This window comes from Nerophis lumbriciformis, linkage group LG03, assembly GCF_033978685.3.
Source record: "Nerophis lumbriciformis linkage group LG03, RoL_Nlum_v2.1, whole genome shotgun sequence".
In the NCBI taxonomy this organism is placed as follows: domain Eukaryota; kingdom Metazoa; phylum Chordata; class Actinopteri; order Syngnathiformes; family Syngnathidae; genus Nerophis; species Nerophis lumbriciformis.
In genome coordinates, this window is record NC_084550.2 from 18,541,161 (window position 1) to 18,562,500 (window position 21,340).

Genomic DNA, 21,340 nt, shown 5'->3' on the forward strand with positions numbered 1-21,340 from the left:
AATAAATAATTTTCTATTTTTGACAAAATAATAGAATGATAAAAAACATAATATGTTACTTCATACGTCAGCAGCTAAATTAGGAGCTTTTATTTGCTTACTTACTACTAAAAGACATGTTGTTTTGTATGTTCACTATCTTATTTAAGGACAAACTTGCAATAAGAAACATATGTTTAATTACCCTAAGGTTTTTTGTTCAAATAAAGCCAATACTGCTATTTTTTGTGGTCCCCTTTATTTAGAAAAGTACCGAAAAGTACTGAAAACTATCGAAATAATTTTGATACCGGTACCAAAATATTGGTATCGGCACAACACTACTCCAGACAGATTAGTTTTGAGTATTTTTGGGTCTAATATGGCTCTTTCAACATTTTGGGCTGCCGACCCCTGGGGTTAGCAGTTATGGTATGCTCGGATTGTGGCTCCAGCTTGGGAAAGACCAGGAGGCTTTGTCATGCCCAACACACACACATACACTCACAGACTTACACACACATTGTTCTTTTTATTCCATTTTCCTCTATCATCCAGATGTCCACTCAGCATGGATCCAGATGGCCTGGATACCCTCCCAGTAGTGGGAGAGATGCTTTTGACACACACACACACACACACACACACACACACACACACACACACACACACACACACACACACACACACACACAAAGCATCAAGGCTGTTTTTTAGCCCTCTCTGATGCAAGATTAACTCTCCTCATTAAGGCTCTCCCCGCCTACTACAATTCGGCCTATAGAGCCCCTAAAAACATCCAAACACCTCCATTAGGATTTTGTATACAGTCACGGTCAAAAGTTTACATACACTTGTAAAGAACATAATGTCATGGCTGTCTTTGAGTTTCCAATAATTTCTACAACTCTTTATTTTTTTGTGATAGAGTGATTGGAGTGATTTGTGTTTCATCTGACATCACATGGACAACGATAAGACTTTCTGGAGGAAAGTTCCGTGGTCAGATGAAACAAAAATTGAGCTGTTTGGCCACAATACCCAGCAATATGTTTGGAGGAGAAAAGGTGAGGCCTTTAATCCCAGGAACACCACTCCTACCGTCAAGCATGGTTGTGGTAGTATTAAGCTCTGGGACGGTTTTGCTGCCAATGGAACTGGTGCTTTACAGAGAGTAAATGGGATTACCTCCAAATTCTTCAGGACAACCTAAAATAATCAGCCCTGGAGGTTGGGTCTTGGGCGCAACAGGAAAATGACCCCAAACACACGTCAAAAGTAGTAAAGGAACGGCTAAAGCAGGCTAGAATTAAGGTTTTTAGAATGGCCTTCCTTTTTCGAAGTATAAGTCGCACCGGAGTATAAGTCGCACCTGCCGAAAATGCATAATAAAGAAGGAAAAAAACATATATAAATCGCACTGGAGCTCGGCCAAACTATGAAAAAAACTGTGACTTATAGTCCGAAAAATACGGTAGTCCTGAGTTCAATCCTGGGCTCGGGATCTTTCTGTATGGAGTTTGCATGTTCTCCCCGTGACTGCGTGGGTTCCCTCCGGGTACTTCCAAAGACATGCACCTGGGGATAGGCTGATTGGCAACACTAAATTGGCCCTAGTGTGTGAATGTGAGTGTGAATGTTGTCTGTCTATCTGTGTTGGCCCTGCGATGAGGTGGCGACTTGTCCAGGGTGTACGCCGCCTTCTGCCCGAATGCAGCTGAGATAGGCTCCAGCACTCCCTCGTGACTCCAAAAGAGATAGGCGGTAGAAAATGGATGGATGGATGGAGAATGGCCTTCCCAAAATCCGTGTGGACAATGCTGAAGAAACATGTCCATGTCAGAAAACCAACAAATTTAGCTGAACTGCACCAATTTTTTCAAGAGGAGTGGTCAGAAATTGAAGCAGAAGCTTGTGGATGGCTACCAAAAGCGCCTTATTGCAGTGAAACTTGCCAAGGGACATGTAACCAAATATTAACATTGCTGTATGTATACTTTTGAGTCCACTCAGCGTGGATCCAGATGGCCTGGATACCCTCCCCGTAGTGGGAGAGGTGCTTTTGACAAACACACACAGCATCAAGGCTGTTGTTTTAGCCCTTTCTGATGCAAGATTAACTCTCCTCATGAGGGCTCCCCCCGCCTCTTACTCCTCCCACCTCCTCAACCAGCCATGCCACCATTGGCTGCTTGGGTCAGGACCACCACTGACTGCATCCCCGTGACTACTGGAGACAGGAAAGTACCATGTTAATCGAAAAGGCGACCACTCACCAAAGCCGGTGTTAACATAAAAAAAGGGGGGGCGTGGAAAACCGGTTAAAGGGTACAGATTCATAAGAGGAGGGGAGAGGCTTCCAATAACAACAACAACCAGGGATTAGGCATCAACCGAGCAATCAGCAAGTCGGTTTAAGTCAAAGCAGCATGGAATACCCCCGAGGACTGTAAGTGTGGACAGCTGCTCCAGATCTGTGTGGAGAACACGGGAGGGAGGATCTTTGATGACCATTCACGAGATGAAGTGGCTGCCGCCATGACCGGAGAACAGAAATAGAAAAGGGAACCACTGGATTTTGAAGAGCATGCGTCAGCATTAACACTGCTCAGTGGCAGTGGAGAGAGGGAGTTGTAGTGACCGTCTTGGTCATGGTCGTGCCGTGCAAAAACGGAGCGATAGAAATAGGGTCGTCACGTCCGTCATTTCAGTTTTGACTACAGCCCCTCCAGTTTGGACTTATTGAAGACCACCAGATGCTGGGAAATTCAAACCGCAAGGGTTTTGTTTTCCGCCGTGTTCTGTCTTCAACGAGGATTATTTGTCCAGAGCTCGCCAGAACGCTCCATCAAATCAGTTCTCGCAAAGATCAGCACCTGGTCAGTGAGCACGGACATCACCGCTGAACCGTGAACTCTTTGTCGAAGCTGACTCAACCAAAACGGGGACGACAATGAAGGTGGGAGTATTGCGGTCCGGCATATAAATGAACTCCGCTGATGCGGAAACACTGTCACAGGTTGTCTAATGATGGTGCGGAACTCGAAGCGAGCTGACCAATCGTTTTGACGAATCGCGCACTCGAGCTGGACTTTGAGGAAAGAAGCACACTGAAGCAAATATTGGGGAGGTGTTGAAGAACTGCCATGGGGGAGACCGCTGAATACCAGCGGCTACAGGAAACCTCCGAATGTGACTATGATGCCCTACCCAGCGATGATGAAGAGGTAGATCTAAAATAGCATAGTTCTGATCCGATTATACAGCATGTGAAAAACCATTGATTATATGTACAAGATATATTATCAACTATGGGCCTGCTATCTGTGCCCTGGACCTCTGGCCGGGGGTCCCCGGAAGCCACCGTACTGTCAAGATGGTGCCGAGTGTCAGAATCCGTGAGTTTTAGGTGTAACTGTACAAAATGAACCACAGAGCTAGCCTAAAACTGTAGCATTTTTTACATAAAAATGATAACACTTAGCATGTGTGCTAAAGATAGCATGTTAACAGTCAGCATGTTTCATATAGCAAGTTATATGACTCAAAGGTGTATGGCTGTGAAAATAGAAAAAAAAAGTGTAAAAATAGATGAAAAGGTTAGCAAGCCTAAGTTAGCTTGCTAGCATGCTATCGTTTGCATACTAACAGTTAACGAGTGTCACATACCAAGTTATATGACTCTGGGCTAAACGGTAGCAAAAGTAGCTCAGAAAGTTAGCACGCTAATGTTAGCATGCTAGCAAGCTAACGTGAACATGCTAATAGTTAGCTTGTGTAACATACCAAGTTATATGACTCTGGGCTAAACGGTAGCAAAAGTAGCTCAAAAAGTTAGCACGCTAGCAAGCTAACGTGAGCATGCTAATAGTTAGCTTGTGTAACATACCAAGTTATATGACTCTAAGGTTTATGGCTGGGGAATTTAGAGAAAAATAAGAGTACAAATACCTAAAAAAGTTAGCACTTTAATATTGGCATGCTAACATAAGCATGTTCGCAGTTAACAAGTGTCACATCTTTCTTTCTTTCTTTCTTTAGTTTATTTCGAACATCTTACAGCATAATACATCACACAATTTCATATCATTTCATTTTACATCATGCCCGAAAAGGAGTAGGAAGAAGCAAAGCTTATTTAATCCTACCCCTTTCCCACTTCAGAGCGTTTACAAATATATAGAATCATTTACTGACCTTTTTATATACCGTATTTTCCGCACTATAAGGCGCACCGGATTATTAGCCGCACCTTCTATGAATTACATATTTCATAATTTTGTCCACCAATAAGCCGCCCCGGACTAAAAGCCGCGCCTACGCTGCGCTAAAGTGAATGTCAAAAAAACGCTGCGCTAAAGTGAATGTCAAAAAAACAGTCAGATAGTTCAGTCAAACTTTAATAATATATTGAAAACCAGCGTTCTAACAACTCTGTCCCAAAATGTACGCAAATGTGCAATCACAAACATAGTAAAATTCAAAATGGTGTAGAACAATAGCAACATAATGTTGCTTTAACGTTAATGTCACAACACACAAAATAAACATAGCGCTCACCTTCTGAAGTTATTCTTCATTCGTAAATCCTTCGAATTCTTCGTCTTCGGTGTCCGAATTGAAAAGTTGGGCGAATACGGGATCCAAAATGGCCGGTTCCGTCTCGTAGAAGTCATCGGGAGTCAGTGTCGCTGTTGTTCTGTGAATCCTGCCTTCCGGAAAGCTCGGACCACAGTTGTGACCGAAATATCTGCCCAAGCATTTACGATCCACTGGCAGATGTTGGCGTATGTCGTCCGAGGCTGTCTGCCCGTCTTAGTGAAGGTGTGTTCGCCTTCGGAGCTGTGTGAAAAAAGCCACCCGGCCTCTTCGCGTAAACTTCCCTTAACCACTCGCTCATCTTTTCTTCATCCATCCATCCCTTCGAGTTAGCTTTTATGATGACGCCGGCTGGAAAGGTCTCTTTTGGCAAGGTCTTCCTTTTGAATATCACCATGAGTGGAAGTTAGCATGGCAAGCTAGAACCACAGTGAAGGATGACTTCTCATTCCCTGTGGAGCGAATATTCACCGTACGTGCTCCCGTTCCACAGTGCGGTTCAGTTGCTGTGAAATACGGTAGTAATCCGTGTGCGGATGGAGAGATTGCGTCTTTTTATGAACCGGATCGTTTAGTAGAAGCCATTTTGTGGTCTTTACAGATGTAAACAGGAAATGAAACGTACGGTGATATCCGCGCGTTTTTTCTTCTTCTTCCGGGGGCGGGTGAAGCGCTTCCTGTTCTATGGGGGCGGGTGAAGCGCTTCCTGTTCTATGGGGGCGGGTGCTTTCCTTGGCGGTTGCTTGCGTAGAAGAAGAAGCGCTTCCTGTTCTACCGGGAAAAAAGATGGCGGCTGTTTACCGAAGTTGCGAGACCGAAACTTTATGAAAATGAATCGTAATAAAGCGCACCGGGTTATTAGGCGCACTGTCAGCTTTTGAGAAAAATTGTGGTTTTTAGGTGCGCCTTATAGTGCGGAAAATACGGTAATAAAATAACATCTATGAATTAGTATACACAACAGTTTTGTGATATTTAATTAATTAATTCAGTCACATACCAAGTTATATGACTCTAACGTAAACCGTTGCAAAATTAGCTCAAAAAGCTAGCACTTTAATGTTAGCATTTCTAACATGCTAACGTGGATATCCATTTTATTTGTTGATTTTATTCAAGACAATTTTTAAAAATCCATGTTTTTCTCCTCTTGCTCAGGCATACTTTTCGCACCCATGAGTTTTCGTAGACGTTGCCCCCGCCCCCTTACTTCCTGAGCGGAGATCCACAATCCTTGCAAAACATGGCTAATGCTAACGTGCGCGAGACGTTTGTGTGGAGATCTTGCTCCTCCAGGTTCGTTGGACCACCAAGGCCGGACATGACAGCCTCGTTCATGATTAAGAACAATGATTTATTTTTCAATCGTCTCTCGTTCTGCTTTTCAGCCATCGGTTTGTCTCTCGGTTGTGCTCCACTCCAACAACAACTCTCTCTCTCTCCTTCTCGACTGCTGCCTTTAACAGAGCGACAGGTGATCAGACAAACACTCTCAGCTGTGTCATCTACGCACCTGCCGCTGATCTCGAAGCCGGTCCCGGCACACCCCGCTTCGAATGCAGGTCCGCAGGCAACGCCCCCCCCCACAGTTTGTTCCAAAGAAAAGAAAAGTGTTGTCAGTATTTTAGAATTTCGGAAACAGGTGTGAAATAAATGGCTGGATGGATTTTATTTTAATGAATTCTTAAATTTTAAATAAATGCGATCAAAAGTCCACTGGAGCTTATGGGAGCCGTTCAATTCTGCCTATAGAGCCCCTAAAATCATCCAAACACCTCCATTAGGGTTTTATATGCATGATGTATATGTATATCTAATGTAGTAACAGGCACATTTATATTAACATTTAATATTTACGTATTTTGATAATGTTTATTACTGATTTCCCCTTACTGGAGACTTTATGAGAGCCAACAAACATAATAAAACATCACTTACTGTACAATGTCTGCTGTCAATAGGATGCCAACTGCTAGGATGTTCCTATATTCCCATTCAGATGAAAAATGTCTCATACTCCTTGTGAAGAAACGGGCGTTTTTCGTGTCGTTCTTGCCAGTTCCAGGTCCTAAGTGTCCTGACTTGTCAGATTATATCCTCAGCCATCTACTTTCCAGGTGAGATGCGTGATTTATGATCTGCAATAAACATTCAGGGAGCAGGGAAGCGAGGAAACAGCAGACCACTGGATGATGTAAACTATAAATAGTTTGTCTGCGTTAGCACTTATAATAACAATACCACTAATACTTGGTTAATGTTCAAGTCACGAACTGTAAATGGAGTATTGTTGGCGCTTTTCGAATGGTTATTTATCGGATTTTATGGGCGTAATAGTGGAGTTCTTATAGGCGGACTTTTATTTAAGGTTATTTAATATTTAGAATGCATTTTATTAGAAATCCAACCCATCGTTATGTCTTTCATAATGATCGTGAACGATAGGCAAAATTCCAAAAAAGGGTAGTTCCCCTTTAGCAAGAAGCACCGGGTACATCAGGGAAAATCCTAAGTTTATCCACGTACTAAAACTATATAGTCATCTCAATGTTTTACTTGATTATTTATTTGCATACAATACACCAGTGTTTTGCCGTGGGAGATGATCTAATTTCACCTATTTGGGTTAAAAATATTTTTTGCAAACCAGTAATTATAGTCTGAAAAATGTGTTGTTGTTGAGGGTCGGTGCTGTCTAGAACTCGGCAGAGTAACCGTGTAATACTCAGTAGGTGGCAGCCGGTAGCTAATTGCTTTGTAGATGTCGGAAACAGCGGGAGGCAGGGTGCAGGTAAAAAATGTGTCTGATGCTTAAACCAAAAATAAACAAAAGGTGAGTGCCCCTAAGTAAAGGCATTGAAGCTTAGGGAAGGCTATGCAGAACAAAACTAAAAATGAACTGGCTACAAAGTAAACAAAAACAGAATGCTGGACGACAGCAAAGACTTACTGTGGAGCAAAGACAATGTACATCCGAACATCAATCAATCAATTCCTTTATTGTCATTGTCATAATAACACTTAAGTCATACATGAACAACGAGATTTTGTTTGAGCTTTGTCCAGCGGCATAGAAACTGCATTGATGTGCAGGTTGACAGTAGTTTACATTTTAGCATTTTAGCATTGTCAGGAAGATCCGGATAAGAGGGACGTGGGGGTGGGAACAGTCAGATGTCTGATGGGTGTTACGGTGATGTTGCAGCAATGCAATGAGGTAATAAGATGGTCCGGGGCAGCAAAGGGGCAGGCTGTTCATTCAGCAGTCTCACAGCCTGGGGATAAAGACTGTGAGACATTCTGGTGGTCCTGGCGCGAATCGATCTATACCTCCTTCCAGAGGGTAGCAGGTTGAAGAGTCCATGTGCTGGGTGGTATCTGTCCTTCAGGATGTTGTGTACTCGCTTTAGGCAGCGAGTTGTGTACATGGCACTCATCTCTGGGAGTATCGTCCTTGTAATTTTCCCCGCCGCTTTAACCACTCGCTGGAGGGCCTGTTGGTTGGCTTTAGTGCAGCTAGCAAACCACACTAAAAATCCGTAAGTGAGGACACTGCTGATGGCACAGTTGTAAAAGTTGACCATTGATTTCTGCGGAATGTTTGCGCATTTTAGTTTCCTCAGAAAATATGACATGACAATCAACAATGTCCCCACAAAGGAGGATAAAAACAACTGAAATATTCTTGATTGCTAAAACAAAAGTAGATGCGGGAAATATCGCTCAAAGGAAGACGTGAAACTGCTACAGGAAAATACCAAAAAAAGAGTAAAAGCCACCAAAATAGGAGCACAAGACAATAAATAAAACACTACACACAGGAAAACAGCAGAAAACTCCAAATAAGTCAGGGCGTGATGTGACAGGTGGTGACAGTACACCTACTTTGAGACAAGAGCTATATTGATGCATGCTTGGTTATGGTTTAAAGTCGTATCCTACAATTGCGACAACAACTTTTTACTGTCAACTGAGTTTCGTTTTTGAATGATTTCTGCTGGTTGTCATGATCCGTGGTCCGGATCATGTTTTTGTTATGTTCTGTTAGTTTTGGAGTCCATTAGTTCCTGTTTTTTGTGCACTCTTGTTTGTCTTGGTTGCGCATTAGTTCACCTGCCTCTTGTGTTCGGGACGCTCACCTGGCTCTAATCAAGAGACATTATTTAATTCTGCCTTTGCCAGTCAGTCGTCCTGGCGTCATTGTTTGTCTCATGCCTTGCCAAGTAAGTCTTGCTAGTTTCATGCCACAGTTCCCTGAGTGTTCCAGGCCATAGTTTATGCTAAGTGTTTGCTTCACGTTTCTTGTCTTCTAGTCCATGCTAAGTATTTAGCTTCCAGTGCGACCGTCACCTTGTTCCTTCGCCTTGTTTTCCGTTTTTTTGTACCTCTTTGAGTTTTGTTCAAGATTAAATCATGTTCCTACCTGCAAGTCCTGTCCAGAGTGATCCGTTTGCATCCCGGGAGACCCCCCCGTCGTGACACTGGTGGTGTGCCTCCGGATTTTTTCAACGCCATAAATGTGCCTTGGCTGAAAAAAGGTTGAAAAACACGGCAATACACAATACCACATTTTTATTTACGATACTATTTTATTCCAAACAGAAGTTTTAAGTTTGCACTTTATTGTTTTTGCATGCAATGTTGTACAATGCTACATTTTTGTTTACACAAGTAATTTATTCAAGACTCCCAGAGGAAGCTCTTGATGTAGTTCTTCGGAAGTTATTGCATAAAAAGTACAATTTATATCTGACCTAAAAAAAACATCATATACAAATTAGAATTTTGCCAAGTGTCAGATGCATTGTCATTTCAAACTACCGTATTTTCCGGACCATAGGGCACACCGGATTATAAGGCGCACAGCCGATGAATGGTCTATTTTTTTATATTTTTCATATATAAGGCGCACCGGATTATAGGGCGCATTAAAGGAGTCATAATATATATATATGTTTTTCTAAATGTAGAACACTTCTGGTTCTTTGGTCAAAATGTTGCATAGATTATGTTTTACAGATCATCTTTAAGTCGCTTTCTGACAGTCTCTTCCGGATGCGCCGTTTTGTGGGCGGTCTTATTTACGTGGCTCACCTTCGGCAGCGTCTTCTCCCCGCCCTCTTTGTTGTAGCGGTGTAGCGTGCAAGGACGGAGGTGGAAGAAGTGTCAAAAGATGGCGCTAACTGTTTTAATGACATTCAGACTTTACTTCAATCAATAACGTAGCAGAATCTCCTCATCCGGAAACGACAACGCCCGGAAAAACTGTCCGATTGGAACTCTCTAATAACTAAAGTTCCTTGGGTGAATAATGTACACTCACAACACCGGTATGTTTTAGCGCTTTAATGGTGAGTTTACTGACAGATATAAGTAAGAACTTTACACTACTTTATATTAGAAATGGCAACAGCGGAGGATGAATGTCCCATAACAAGAAGATAGAGAAAAAGAAGAAGCTTATCGACTACGGTGTCACCACGGACTACAAAGGCGGACGTGAGCAAATTTTTCAGTATTTATGCAGATCCCAAATACAGATCAGCAGGTACCAGAAGGTAAGAAAAGTTGCTTTTGGGCGAAACAAAACACCAGCTAATATGTCTTACCTTATACACACACCATAATAATACTCGTATGTTTAATGCGCCGACAATCCATCGAGCGGTGCGGCTTCATAGCTTACCAAAGTCGTACTAAAACATTTTGATAGATTTTGTAATGTTCTATATTTTCAATGGAACACACTGCAAAAAGTCAGTGTTCAAAAACAAGGAAAAAAATTACAAAAATTAGGGGTATTTTATTTGAACTAAGCAAAATTATCTGCCAATAGAATAAGAAAATTCGGCTTGTCAAGACTTTCCAAAACAAGTAAAATTAGCTAACCTCAATGAACCCAAAAATACCTTAAAATAAGTATATTCTCACTAATAACAACTGTACTACTATATGAGTATGTATTTTCTCTTGTTTCATTGAAAATAAAACAGCAAAGTCCATTTGGCTGTCATCTGTTTTAATTATGAGACACAATTGTGTCAAAGTCATGATTTTTTTTAAAAACATTTTTACATGCTTAAAATAAGAAATTATTACTTTAAAAAAGTAGTTTTATACTTGTGAGTGTTGATGACACAGCTTTGCAGCACTTGATATTCTAGTTTCAAGCATGTTTTTACTCAATATAGGTCATCAAATCTCAGCTACAAGCTGTAATATCTCACTGAGATCATTTAGGACCAAAACCCTTAAAACAAGTAAAACACTCTAACATAAAATCTGCTTAGTGAAACAGAAAATAAGCAAATATCACCCTTATTTGAGATATTTTTAATCTTACTTAGATTTCAGTTTTTGCATCGCATATACAATGTTGGTGTTGTTTACTTGAGTCATATTGCCATCATAGTGCAGTCTACACGTATCTCTTATGTTTGACTGCCATCTACTAGTCACACTTATCATTACACCATGTACAAAATTAAAATGTATTCGAGGTCGGCAAGCAAAACCAGAATCATTCCGTACATTAGGCGGGTTATAAGGCGCACTGTCAAGTTTTGAGAGAAAAACAATGGATTTTTAAGTAGAATTCTGAGTAGAATTTAATTTTTGATTTGACTTTTTTTTTTTTGGTTCACTATTTTTGCAGCACAATCCCAAGACTTTCCAAACCAACAGTCAAATTTATCCTTGATTGAAAACATACTATTAAAGGTAAACGCCACATGACTGCACTAAAAGCCATCAAAGCTTATGATAAACTTATGACAGTGATGCTTTAATATCCATAACACTTTACTTCTGTGACATGCATTCTGGAAAAAGGTAGTCATGCAGCAATATAGGTAGTAGAAAACAGAAATTACTACTGAAATCACTGGAACTGAAGAAACTGGAGCGACCACTGGTATGTAACAACTATTTGGTGGTTCTAAGAAACATACCTAGATGGGAATTGAAGAAGAAACTGAAGCTATTGAGCCATATCGGTTTGAACCGTATGCAAGCGAAACCGACGGAAACGACACGACAGCCAGCGACACGGCAGAAAGCGAGGACGAATTCGGCGATCGCCTTCTAACCAACGATTGGTATGTGTTTGTTTGGCAGTAAAGGAAACTAACAACTATGAACTAGGTTTACAGCATATGAAATACATTTGGCAACAACATGCACTTTGAGAGTGCAGACAGCCCAGTTTACATCAATTAATATATTCTGTAGACATACCCTCATGTCAGCAGGCCAGGGAAGCTAGGGTCGATATTCTTCTCTTGATCATCTTCGGGACGGTGTGAGCCAAGACATCCAGGGGGTTTAGCTCGCTCGTCTGCGGGAACAAACTGCCGCCATTGCTTGCCGTGCTACCGAGGTCCTTTGTCCCTGAATTGCTCACACACTCCGGCAGATTCAATGGGAGTCTGGCGGCAGATTTCTTTGACTTTATCGTTGGAAATGCATCTGCTTTGAGTGTCGCAGGATATCCACACATTCTTGCCATCTCTAGCTTTCGTCGGTAAAGTGTGCGGAACAAACGTCCAATTTCTTGCCACTTTCGCATCTTTGGGTCCACTGGTGCAACTTGAATCCGTCCCTGTTCGTGTTGTTACACCCTCCGACAACACACCAACGAGGCAGGATGTCTCCAAGGTTCGGAAAACAGTCGAAATAACGGAAAATAACAGAGCTGATTTGACTCGGTGTTTGAGAAAATGGCGGATTGCTTCCTGTTGTGACGTCATCGCTCCGAGAGCGAATATTAGAAAGGCGTTTAATTCGCCAAAATTCACCCATTTAGAGGAAATCGGTTAAAAAAATCTATGGTCTTTTTTCTGCAACATCAAGGTATATATTGACGCTTACATAGGTCTGGTGATAATGTTCCCCTTTAAGCTGTTACAGTCGCGGTCAAAGGTTTACATACATGTGTAAAGAACATAATGTCATGGCTGTTTTGAGTTTCCAAAAATTTCTACAACTCTTATTTTGTGTGTGATCGATAGGGGTGTAGCGGTACACAAAAATTTCGGTTCGGTACGTGCCTCGGTTCAGAGGTCACGGTTCGGTTCATTTTCGGCACAGTAAGAATACGACAAAATATAAATTTTTTTGGTTATTTATTTACCAAATTTGTAAACAATGGCTTTATCCTTTTAACATTGGGAACACTATAATAATTCTGCCCACGTTAATCAACATTAAGCTGCCTCAAGTTGTTGCTCAGATTAAATAGAATGACAAAACCTTTCTTCTACATATAAAAAGTGCAACATTAAACAGTTTCACGTCAACTCATCATGCTTAATTTATTACAGCATTTGGGAAGCCTGGAGTTGATTTTTATTATGTAAATGTTATATTTTTTATCAACATGTGATAGCAGGGATCCTGCCATTCAAAACTAGGCTGCTGCATTACTAATGATTAAAGGCCTACTGAAACCCACTACTACCGACCACGCAGTCTGATAGTTTATATATCAATGATGAAATCTTAACATTGCAACACATGCCAATACGGCCGGGTTAGTTTACTAAAGTGCAATTTTAAATTTTGGGCGACATATCCTGCTGAAAACGTCTCAGTATGATGACGTTAGCGCGTGACGTCACGGATTGTAGAGGACATTTTAGCTTTAGCATGGTGGCCAGCTATTAAATCGTCTGTTTTCATCGCAAAATTCCACAGTATTCTGGACATCTGTGTTGGTGAATCTTTTGCAATTTGTTCAATGAACAATGGAGACAGCAAAGAAGAAAGCTGTAGGTGGGAAGCGGTGTATTGCGGCCGACTTCAGCAACACAAACACGGCCGGTGTTTCATTGTTTACATTACCGAAAGATGACAGTCTATTTTTACCATTGGCCTGTGGAGAACTGGGACAACAGAGACTCTTACCAGGAGGACTTTGAGTTGGATACGCAGACACGGTACCGTGAGTACGCTTCCAAACATTTGATCGCTTGTAAATAATGTAAATAATTCAATGTATACACCCTGATGATTATCTTGCGTGATGACTGTATTATGATGATAGTATATATGATAGGGACCCCGACTTAAACAAGTTGAAAAACTTATTCGGGTGTTACCATTTAGTGGTCAATTGTACGGAATATGTACTTCACTGTGCAACCTACTAATAAAAGTCTCAATCAATCAAAAACGCCCGTACGTGCGTGCCGCTATGTGCATGTCACGTACGTAACTTTGGGGACTTTGGGGAAATATATGTGCTGTATGAACTTTGGGGGAGGTGAACGGTACTTTGGGCTGTGGGATTGAGTGTGTTGTGCAGGTGTTTGAGTTGTATTGACGGGTTATATGGACGGGAGGGGGGAGGTGTTTGTTATGCGGGATTCATTTGTGGCATATTAAATATACCACAAGTGCAGTGGTGCCACTCACACTGGTGAACTGAATGATGAAAGATAGGTGGTGGTCGGAGGGGCCGTTGGCGCAAATTGCAGCCACGCTTCCGTCAGTCTACCCCAGGGCAGCTGTGGCTATGAAAGTAGCTTACCACCACCAGGTGTGAATGATTAAAGGGTTCTACATGTAAAGCGACTTTGGGTACTTAGAAAAGCGCTATATAAATCCCAGTTATTATTATTATTATTATTATTGTTAAATATAAGCCTGGTTGTGTTGTGGCTAATAGAGTATATATATGTCTTGTGTTTATTTACTGTTTTAATCATTCCCAGCTGAATATCAGGTCCCACCCGCCTCTCACAGCATCTTCCCTATCTTATGTAAGACTTTTAATGTAATTTTGATAGTAGACTAATATAGTCACTTACATCGTGTTGCCTTCATTATAACACTTATATAAGGCTTTTAAAGTAATTTTGATAGTAGGCTATTATAGCTAATATAGACACTTACATCATGTGTTGCCTTCATTATAACACTTTATATAAGACTTTTAAAGTAATTTTGATAGTAGGCTAATATAGACACTTACATCATGCGTTGCCTTCATTGTAACACTTATATAAGACTTTTAAAGTCATTTTGATAGTAGGCTAATACAGCTAATATAGACACATAATGTGTTGTCTTCATTATAACACTTATATAAGACTTTTTAAAGTCATTTTGATAGTAGGCTAATATAGCTCATATAGACACTTACATCATGTGTTGCCTTCATTATAACACTTATATAAGACTTTTAAAGTCATTGTGATAGTATGCTCATATAGCTAATATAGACACATGTGTTGCCTTCATTATAACACTTACATAAGACTTTTAAAGTAATTTTGATAGTAGGCTAATATAGACACTTACATCATGTGTTGCCTTCATTATAACACTTATATAAGACTTTTAAAGTCATTTTGATACTAGGCTAATACAGCTAATATAGACACTTAACATCATGTGTTGCCTTCATTATAACACTTACATAAGACCTTTAAAGTCATTTTGATAGTAGGCTAATGTAGCTAATATAGACACTTACATCATGTGTTGCCTTTATTATAACAATTATATAAGACTTTTAAAGTAATTTTGATAGTAGGCTAATATAGACACTTACATAATGTGTTGCCTTCATTATAATACTTATATAAGACTTAAAGTCATTTTGATAGTAGGCTAATATAGCTAATGTAGACACATCATGTGTTGCCTTCATTATAACACTTATATAAGACTTTTAAAGTCGTTTTGATAGTAGGCTAATATAGCTAATATGGACACTTACATCATGTGTTGCCTTCATTATAACACGTATATAAGACTTTTAAAGTAATTTTGATAGTAGGCTAATACAGCTAATATAGACACATAATGTGTTGTCTTCATTATAACACTTATATAAGACCTTTTAAAGTCATTTTTATTGTAGGTTAATATATACACTTACATAATGTGTTGGCTTCATTATAACACTTATATAAGACTTTGAAAGTCATTTTGATAGTAGGCTAATAAAGCTAATATAGACACTTACATCATGTGTTGTCTTCATTATAACACTTATATAAGACTTTTAAAGTCATTTTGATAGTAGGCTAATAGAGCTAATATAGACACTTACATAATGTGTTGCCTTCATTATAACACTTATATAAGACTTTTAAAGTAATTTTGATAGTAGGCTAATATAGACACTTACATCATGCGTTGCCTTCATTGTAACACTTATATAAGACTTTTAAAGTCATTTTGATAGTAGGCTAATACAGCTAATATAGACACATAATGTGTTGTCTTCATTATAACACTTATATAAGACTTTTTAAAGTCATTTTGATAGTAGGCTAATATAGCTCATATAGACACTTACATCATGTGTTGCCTTCATTATAACACATATATAAGACTTTTAAAGTCATTTTGATAGTAGGCTAATTTAGACACTTACATCATGTGTTGCCGTCATTATAACACTTATATAAGACTTTTAAAGTCATTGTGATAGTAGGCTCATATAGCTAATATAGACACATGTGTTGCCTTCATTATAACACTTACATAAGACTTTTAAAGTAATTTTGATAGTAGGCTAATATAGACACTTACATCATGTGTTGCCTTCATTATAACACTTATATAAGACTTTTAAAGTCATTTTGATCCTAGGCTAATACAGCTAATATAGACACTAACATCATGTGTTGCCTTCATTATAACACTTACATAAGACCTTTAAAGTCATTTTTGTTGTGATCCGCTGCCCGGATCATATTTTTCATTTACGTTTTCAAGATACTTGTTTGTGGTTAGTTTTGGACTCCTTGAGTACCTGTTTTGTACACCTGAGTTTGTTGCCATGGCAGCTTATTATTTTCACCTGCCGCGTTTGTTCCCTACACGCACCTGTTTGTCATCACTGACATTATTATTTAAGTCTGTCCTCCCTGTCATTCGTTCTGGCTTCGTAGTTTGTTTTCATGCAACAGTTGACGACTTTTTGTTCCTGCTCTGTACCTGTTAGCTTCCACGCTAAACTCCTTTTTTTACCTTCTAGCTCCCATGCTAGCTCTTTTAGTTTTTGCCTTATGTGCTATGAGCACCCTTTTCTTTATTCCAGTATAAGTTATTTATTAAATAAATACTTTCTTACCTGCACGCTGTGTCTGACGCCCGTCTGCATTCCTGAGAGAACGAACCCCGCATCACAATGCGCCCCCGGTCGTCACAGTACGAAGCCAGCAAAAAGTTATTTCGCTATGGGCTTGACGGAGGTAGATGAAGGTGCGTGGATGGTCCTCCGAGCGATGGAAGCAGAGACGCTCCGCTGTTCTCCAGATGAGGAGATGATATGGGGACCTGGAGGTGTTCTGGTCCCGATCGACTCCATCTGGCCCGGGGAGGTCCGCTCTCAGCCCGCTCGCACGCGTCAGCGAAGGCGGAAGTCGCACAAGACGGCTTCAGCTCGCGACAGAGACGCGCCACCCCCGCAATTCTTCCCTCCGGAACACAGCCAACCAGCCCAGGATTCCCCTCCGCCGATGTTTGGTAATCCCATCACTCACTTTGCCAAGCAGTTCACTGATTGGGCTGTCAGTCAGCTGGAGACCCGCGCGGATGATGTCATCCCGTCCACTGGTGATGACGTCATAGACGAAGACATTTTTTTAAATTCAGTCAATTCTTTCTGTCAGCCGCCTCCAAATGACTTTAATTCAACAATTAAATACTATCAGGACATTTTTGTTAATTATAAGTCTAGTCAGTACCAGTCACATTCTGGTTTTCAAGCTCCGCCCCCAATTACTTTGGCCCCACCCCCTAGGGCTCAAACTCCGCCCACTCCTCTGTTTTCTCCCTCCTGGTCATCCCGACAGTCCCATATTGGGGAGATGAATAGACAATTTGGACATTTAAAAGGGGAGGAGCCTACCCCCCTCCTCACCTCCTCCTTCCCACCCCTAAAGACTGTTCCAGACTGCACAAGACGCGTCTGGGATCCGCTTCTTGAGGGGGGGGCTAGTACTGGGTGCTTTGCTAGTGGGCGGGCACAGCAGCACCCAGCCAAGCCCAAACCTCCATGCCGACCTCCGCCACCAGATCTTCGGCGTGCTAAGCCACAACCTCCTGCTCCAAGGCTGGTTCCCACACCAGCGCCGACTCAAAGGCTGGTTCCCACACCAGCGCCGGCTCCAAGGCTGGTTCCCACACCAGCGCCGGCTCCAAGGCTGGTTCCCACACCAGCGCCGGCTCCAAGGCTGGTTCCCACACCAGCGCCGGCTCCAAGGCTGGTTTCCACACCAGCATCGACTCCAAGTCTGGTTTCCGCACCAGCACCGACTCCAAGTCTGGTTTCCGTACCAGCACCTGTTTCCACGGCAACGACAACGACAGCCCGGACGCCCGCCACTCTGACGCCACCATCAACCCTGGTGGTCCTGCAAACACCATCCTCTCCACCTCCTGCTCCATCGCTGCAAAGCACACGAAACCCCGCAGTGACCGACCAAGTAAAAAGGGCATTGCACCAACAGGCCAAACAACTTGGACAACAGGAGGAACAGTTTGGCGTTCTTGGGGCTTGCGTCAATGCCATGGCGGAACGCCAAGACGCCAGCCTTGATGTTTTGGAGAGACAGCTGGGCAGTATACTCTCCGCGCTGCAGGTGATGATTCCACCTACGGCCAACGCAGCAGTCCAGCTGAGACATTCACCACCCGCAGATACTCCGTTACCTGCTCCGCCCACGCCGACAGACGAGCCGCCTGCTCCGCCTCTGGCTCCGCCCATGCCGACAGACGAGCCGCCTGCTCCGCCTCTGGCTCCGCCCACGCTGACAGACGAGCCGCCTGCTCCGCCTCTGGCTCCACCCACGCCAACGGCGCCTCCTACTTCCATGGCGACGGCGCCTCCTGCTTCCATGGCGACGGCGCCTCCTGCTTCCATGGCGACGGCGCCTCCTGCTTCCATGGCGACGGCGCCTCCTGCTTCCATGGCGACGGCGCCTCCTGCTTCCATGGCGACGGCGCCTCCTGCTTCCATGGCGACGGCGCCTCCTGCTTCCATGGCGACGGCGCCTCCTGCTTCCACGGCGACGGCGCCTCCTGCTTCCACGGCGACGGCGCCTCCTGCTTCCACGGCGACGGCGCCTCCTGCTTCCACGGCGACGGCGCCTCCTGTTTCCACGGCGACGGCGCCTCCTGTTTCCACGGTGACGACGGCGCCTCCTGTTTCCACGGCGACGACGACGCCTCCTGTTTCCACGGCGACGACGACGCCTCCTGTTTCCACGGCGACGACGACGCTTCCTGTTTCCACGGCGACGACGACGCATCCTCCTGCTTCCACGGCGACATCTGCTCTCTCGCCCTCATCGTCGTATCAGCGACCTCAAGTGGTCTGGCTGCGCAAGTGGCGCTCTCGGAGGTATGTGTATGGACGCAAACAGCAGGGACACCCGAGACGTAGTCGCAGAACTCTCCGGCTGCTGAACTTCTGGCGCCACTCACGCCCACCTTCTCGGCAGCCACAAATGTGGCCTTTCCGTGGTCGCCCGCCTCGTCTCCGGCAGCGGCGTTCCATTCGCCGCCGCCACCTGACTCGTCCCCGGTGGATTCGAGACATGTGACCTGGCGACCCTCCGCCAAATCCTCCCTCCACCCTCCCTGGACTCTTGAACTTTGTTATAGTTGGGGGGGTTTTAGCTTTTCAAGGGGACATCTGGAATCTGTCCCTTAAGGGGGGGGTACTGTTGTGATCTGCTGCCCGGATCATATTTTTCATTTACGTTTTCAAGATACTTGTTTGTGGTTAGTTTTGGACTCCTTGAGTACCTGTTTTGTACACCTGAGTTTGTTGCCATGGCTGCTTATTATTTTCACCTGCCGCGTTTGTTCCCTACACGCACCTGTTTGTCATCACTGATATTATTATTTAAGTCTGTCCTCCCTGTCATTCGTTCTGGCTTCGTAGTTTGTTTTCATGCAACAGTTGACGACTTTTTGTTCCGGCTCTGTACCTGTTAGCTTCCACGCTAAACTCCTTTTTTTACCTTCTAGCTCCCATGCTAGCTCTTTTAGTTTTTGCCTTATGTGCTATGAGCACCCTTTTCTTTATTCCAGTATAAGTTATTTATTAAATAAATACTTTCTTACCTGCACGCTGTGTCTGACGCCCGTCTGCATTCCTGAGAGAACGAACCCCGCATCACAATGCGCCCCGGTCGTCACAATTTTGATAGTAGGCTAATGTAGCTAATATAGACACTTACATCATGTGTTGCCTTTATTATAACAATTATATAAGACTTTTAAAGTAATTTTGATAGTAGGCTAATATAGACACTTACATAATGTGTTGCCTTCATTATAATACTTATATAAGACTTTTAAAGTCATTTTGATAGTAGGCTAATATAGCTAATGTAGACACATCATGTGTTGCCTTCATTATAACACTTATATAAGACTTTTAAAGTCGTTTTGATAGTAGGCTAATATAGCTAATATGGACACTTACATCATGTGCTGCCTTCATTATAACACTTATATAAGACTTTTAAAGTAATTTTGATAGTAGGCTAATACAGCTAATATAGACACATAATGTGTTGTCTTCATTATAACACTTATATAAGACTTTTTAAAGTCATTTTGATAGTAGGCTAATATATACACTTACATAATGTGTTGCCTTCATTATAACACTTATATAAGACTTTGAAAGTCATTTTGATAGTAGGCTAATAGAGCTAATATAGACACTTACATCATGTGTTGTCTTCATTATAACACTTATATAAGACTTTTAAAGTCATTTTGATAGTAGGCTATTATAGCTAATATAGACACTTACATCATGTGTTGCCTTCATTAGAACACTTATATAAGACTTTTAAAGTCATTTTGATAGTAGGCTATTATAGCTAATATAGACACATCATGTGTTGCCTTCATTATAACACTTATATAAGACTTTTAAAGTCATTTTGATAGTAGGCTATTATAGCTAATATAGACACATCATGTGTTGCCTTCATTATAACACTTATATAAGACTTTTAAAGTCATTTTGATAGCAGGCTAATATAGCTAATATAGACACTTACATCATGTGTTGCCTTCATTATAACACTTATTATAAGACTTTTAAATTCATTTTGATAGTAGGCTAATATAGCTAATATAGACACTTATGTCATGTGTTGCCTTCATTATAACACTTATATAAGACTTAATTTTTTGCGGTTCCAGACCGATTTTTTTTTAAATATTTTTGGTCCAATATGGCTCTTTGAACATTCTGGGTTGCCGGCTCTAGACCTAACCTGCCAAGCTTCTGTAAATTAAGTGAAAGTAACTCGAGAAAATCGACCGCAGTCGAGTTGACAAAGCGTCCTTTTCAAATTCAGGCTGGCTAAAGTACAAAATAAATTTATTTTGCCACACAAAAGCTATATTTTGGCATAATTTCCAAGCTCTCCCAAGTCCAGTTGCGATCGAGTGAATGCCCTGAGAATACAATAACCAGGCTCAAATCAATCGAGTTGTGGCTCAGACGGTAGAGCGGCGGTGCCAGCAACTTGAGGCTTCCAGGTCCGCCATCCTAGTTCCGGCCGTTGCCAAATTGGCAGCCACGCTTCCGTCAGTCCACCCCAGGGCAAATGTAGCTCATCACCATCAAAGTGTGACTGTGGAGTGAATGTATGATGGGTTCTCAGTTCTCTGTGAAGCACTTTGAGTTGAGTGTCTAGGAAAGCGCCTTATAAATCTAATCAATCACCATCATAATGGTTCCAGACTAGTTTTATTCTACAAAACCCAAAAC

The 21,340-nt window shown here is 42.1% G+C and overlaps 1 protein-coding gene across 4 annotated transcripts in view; it reads left to right on the plus strand.

The window, feature by feature from the left end:
* The first annotated feature begins 2,341 nt into the window (after positions 1 to 2,341).
* tnk2b (tyrosine kinase, non-receptor, 2b) overlaps positions 2,342 to 21,340 on the plus strand; it is a 117,572-nt gene continuing 98,573 nt past the window's right edge. For all 4 annotated transcript variants that reach the window (XM_061934807.2, XM_061934847.2, XM_072912758.1 and 1 more), the window contains exon 1: positions 2,342 to 3,206. In XM_061934807.2, coding sequence (XP_061790791.1) covers positions 3,126 to 3,206 — 81 coding nt within the window. In that variant the 5' untranslated portion in view covers positions 2,342 to 3,125. The remainder of the gene's footprint in view (positions 3,207 to 21,340) is intronic.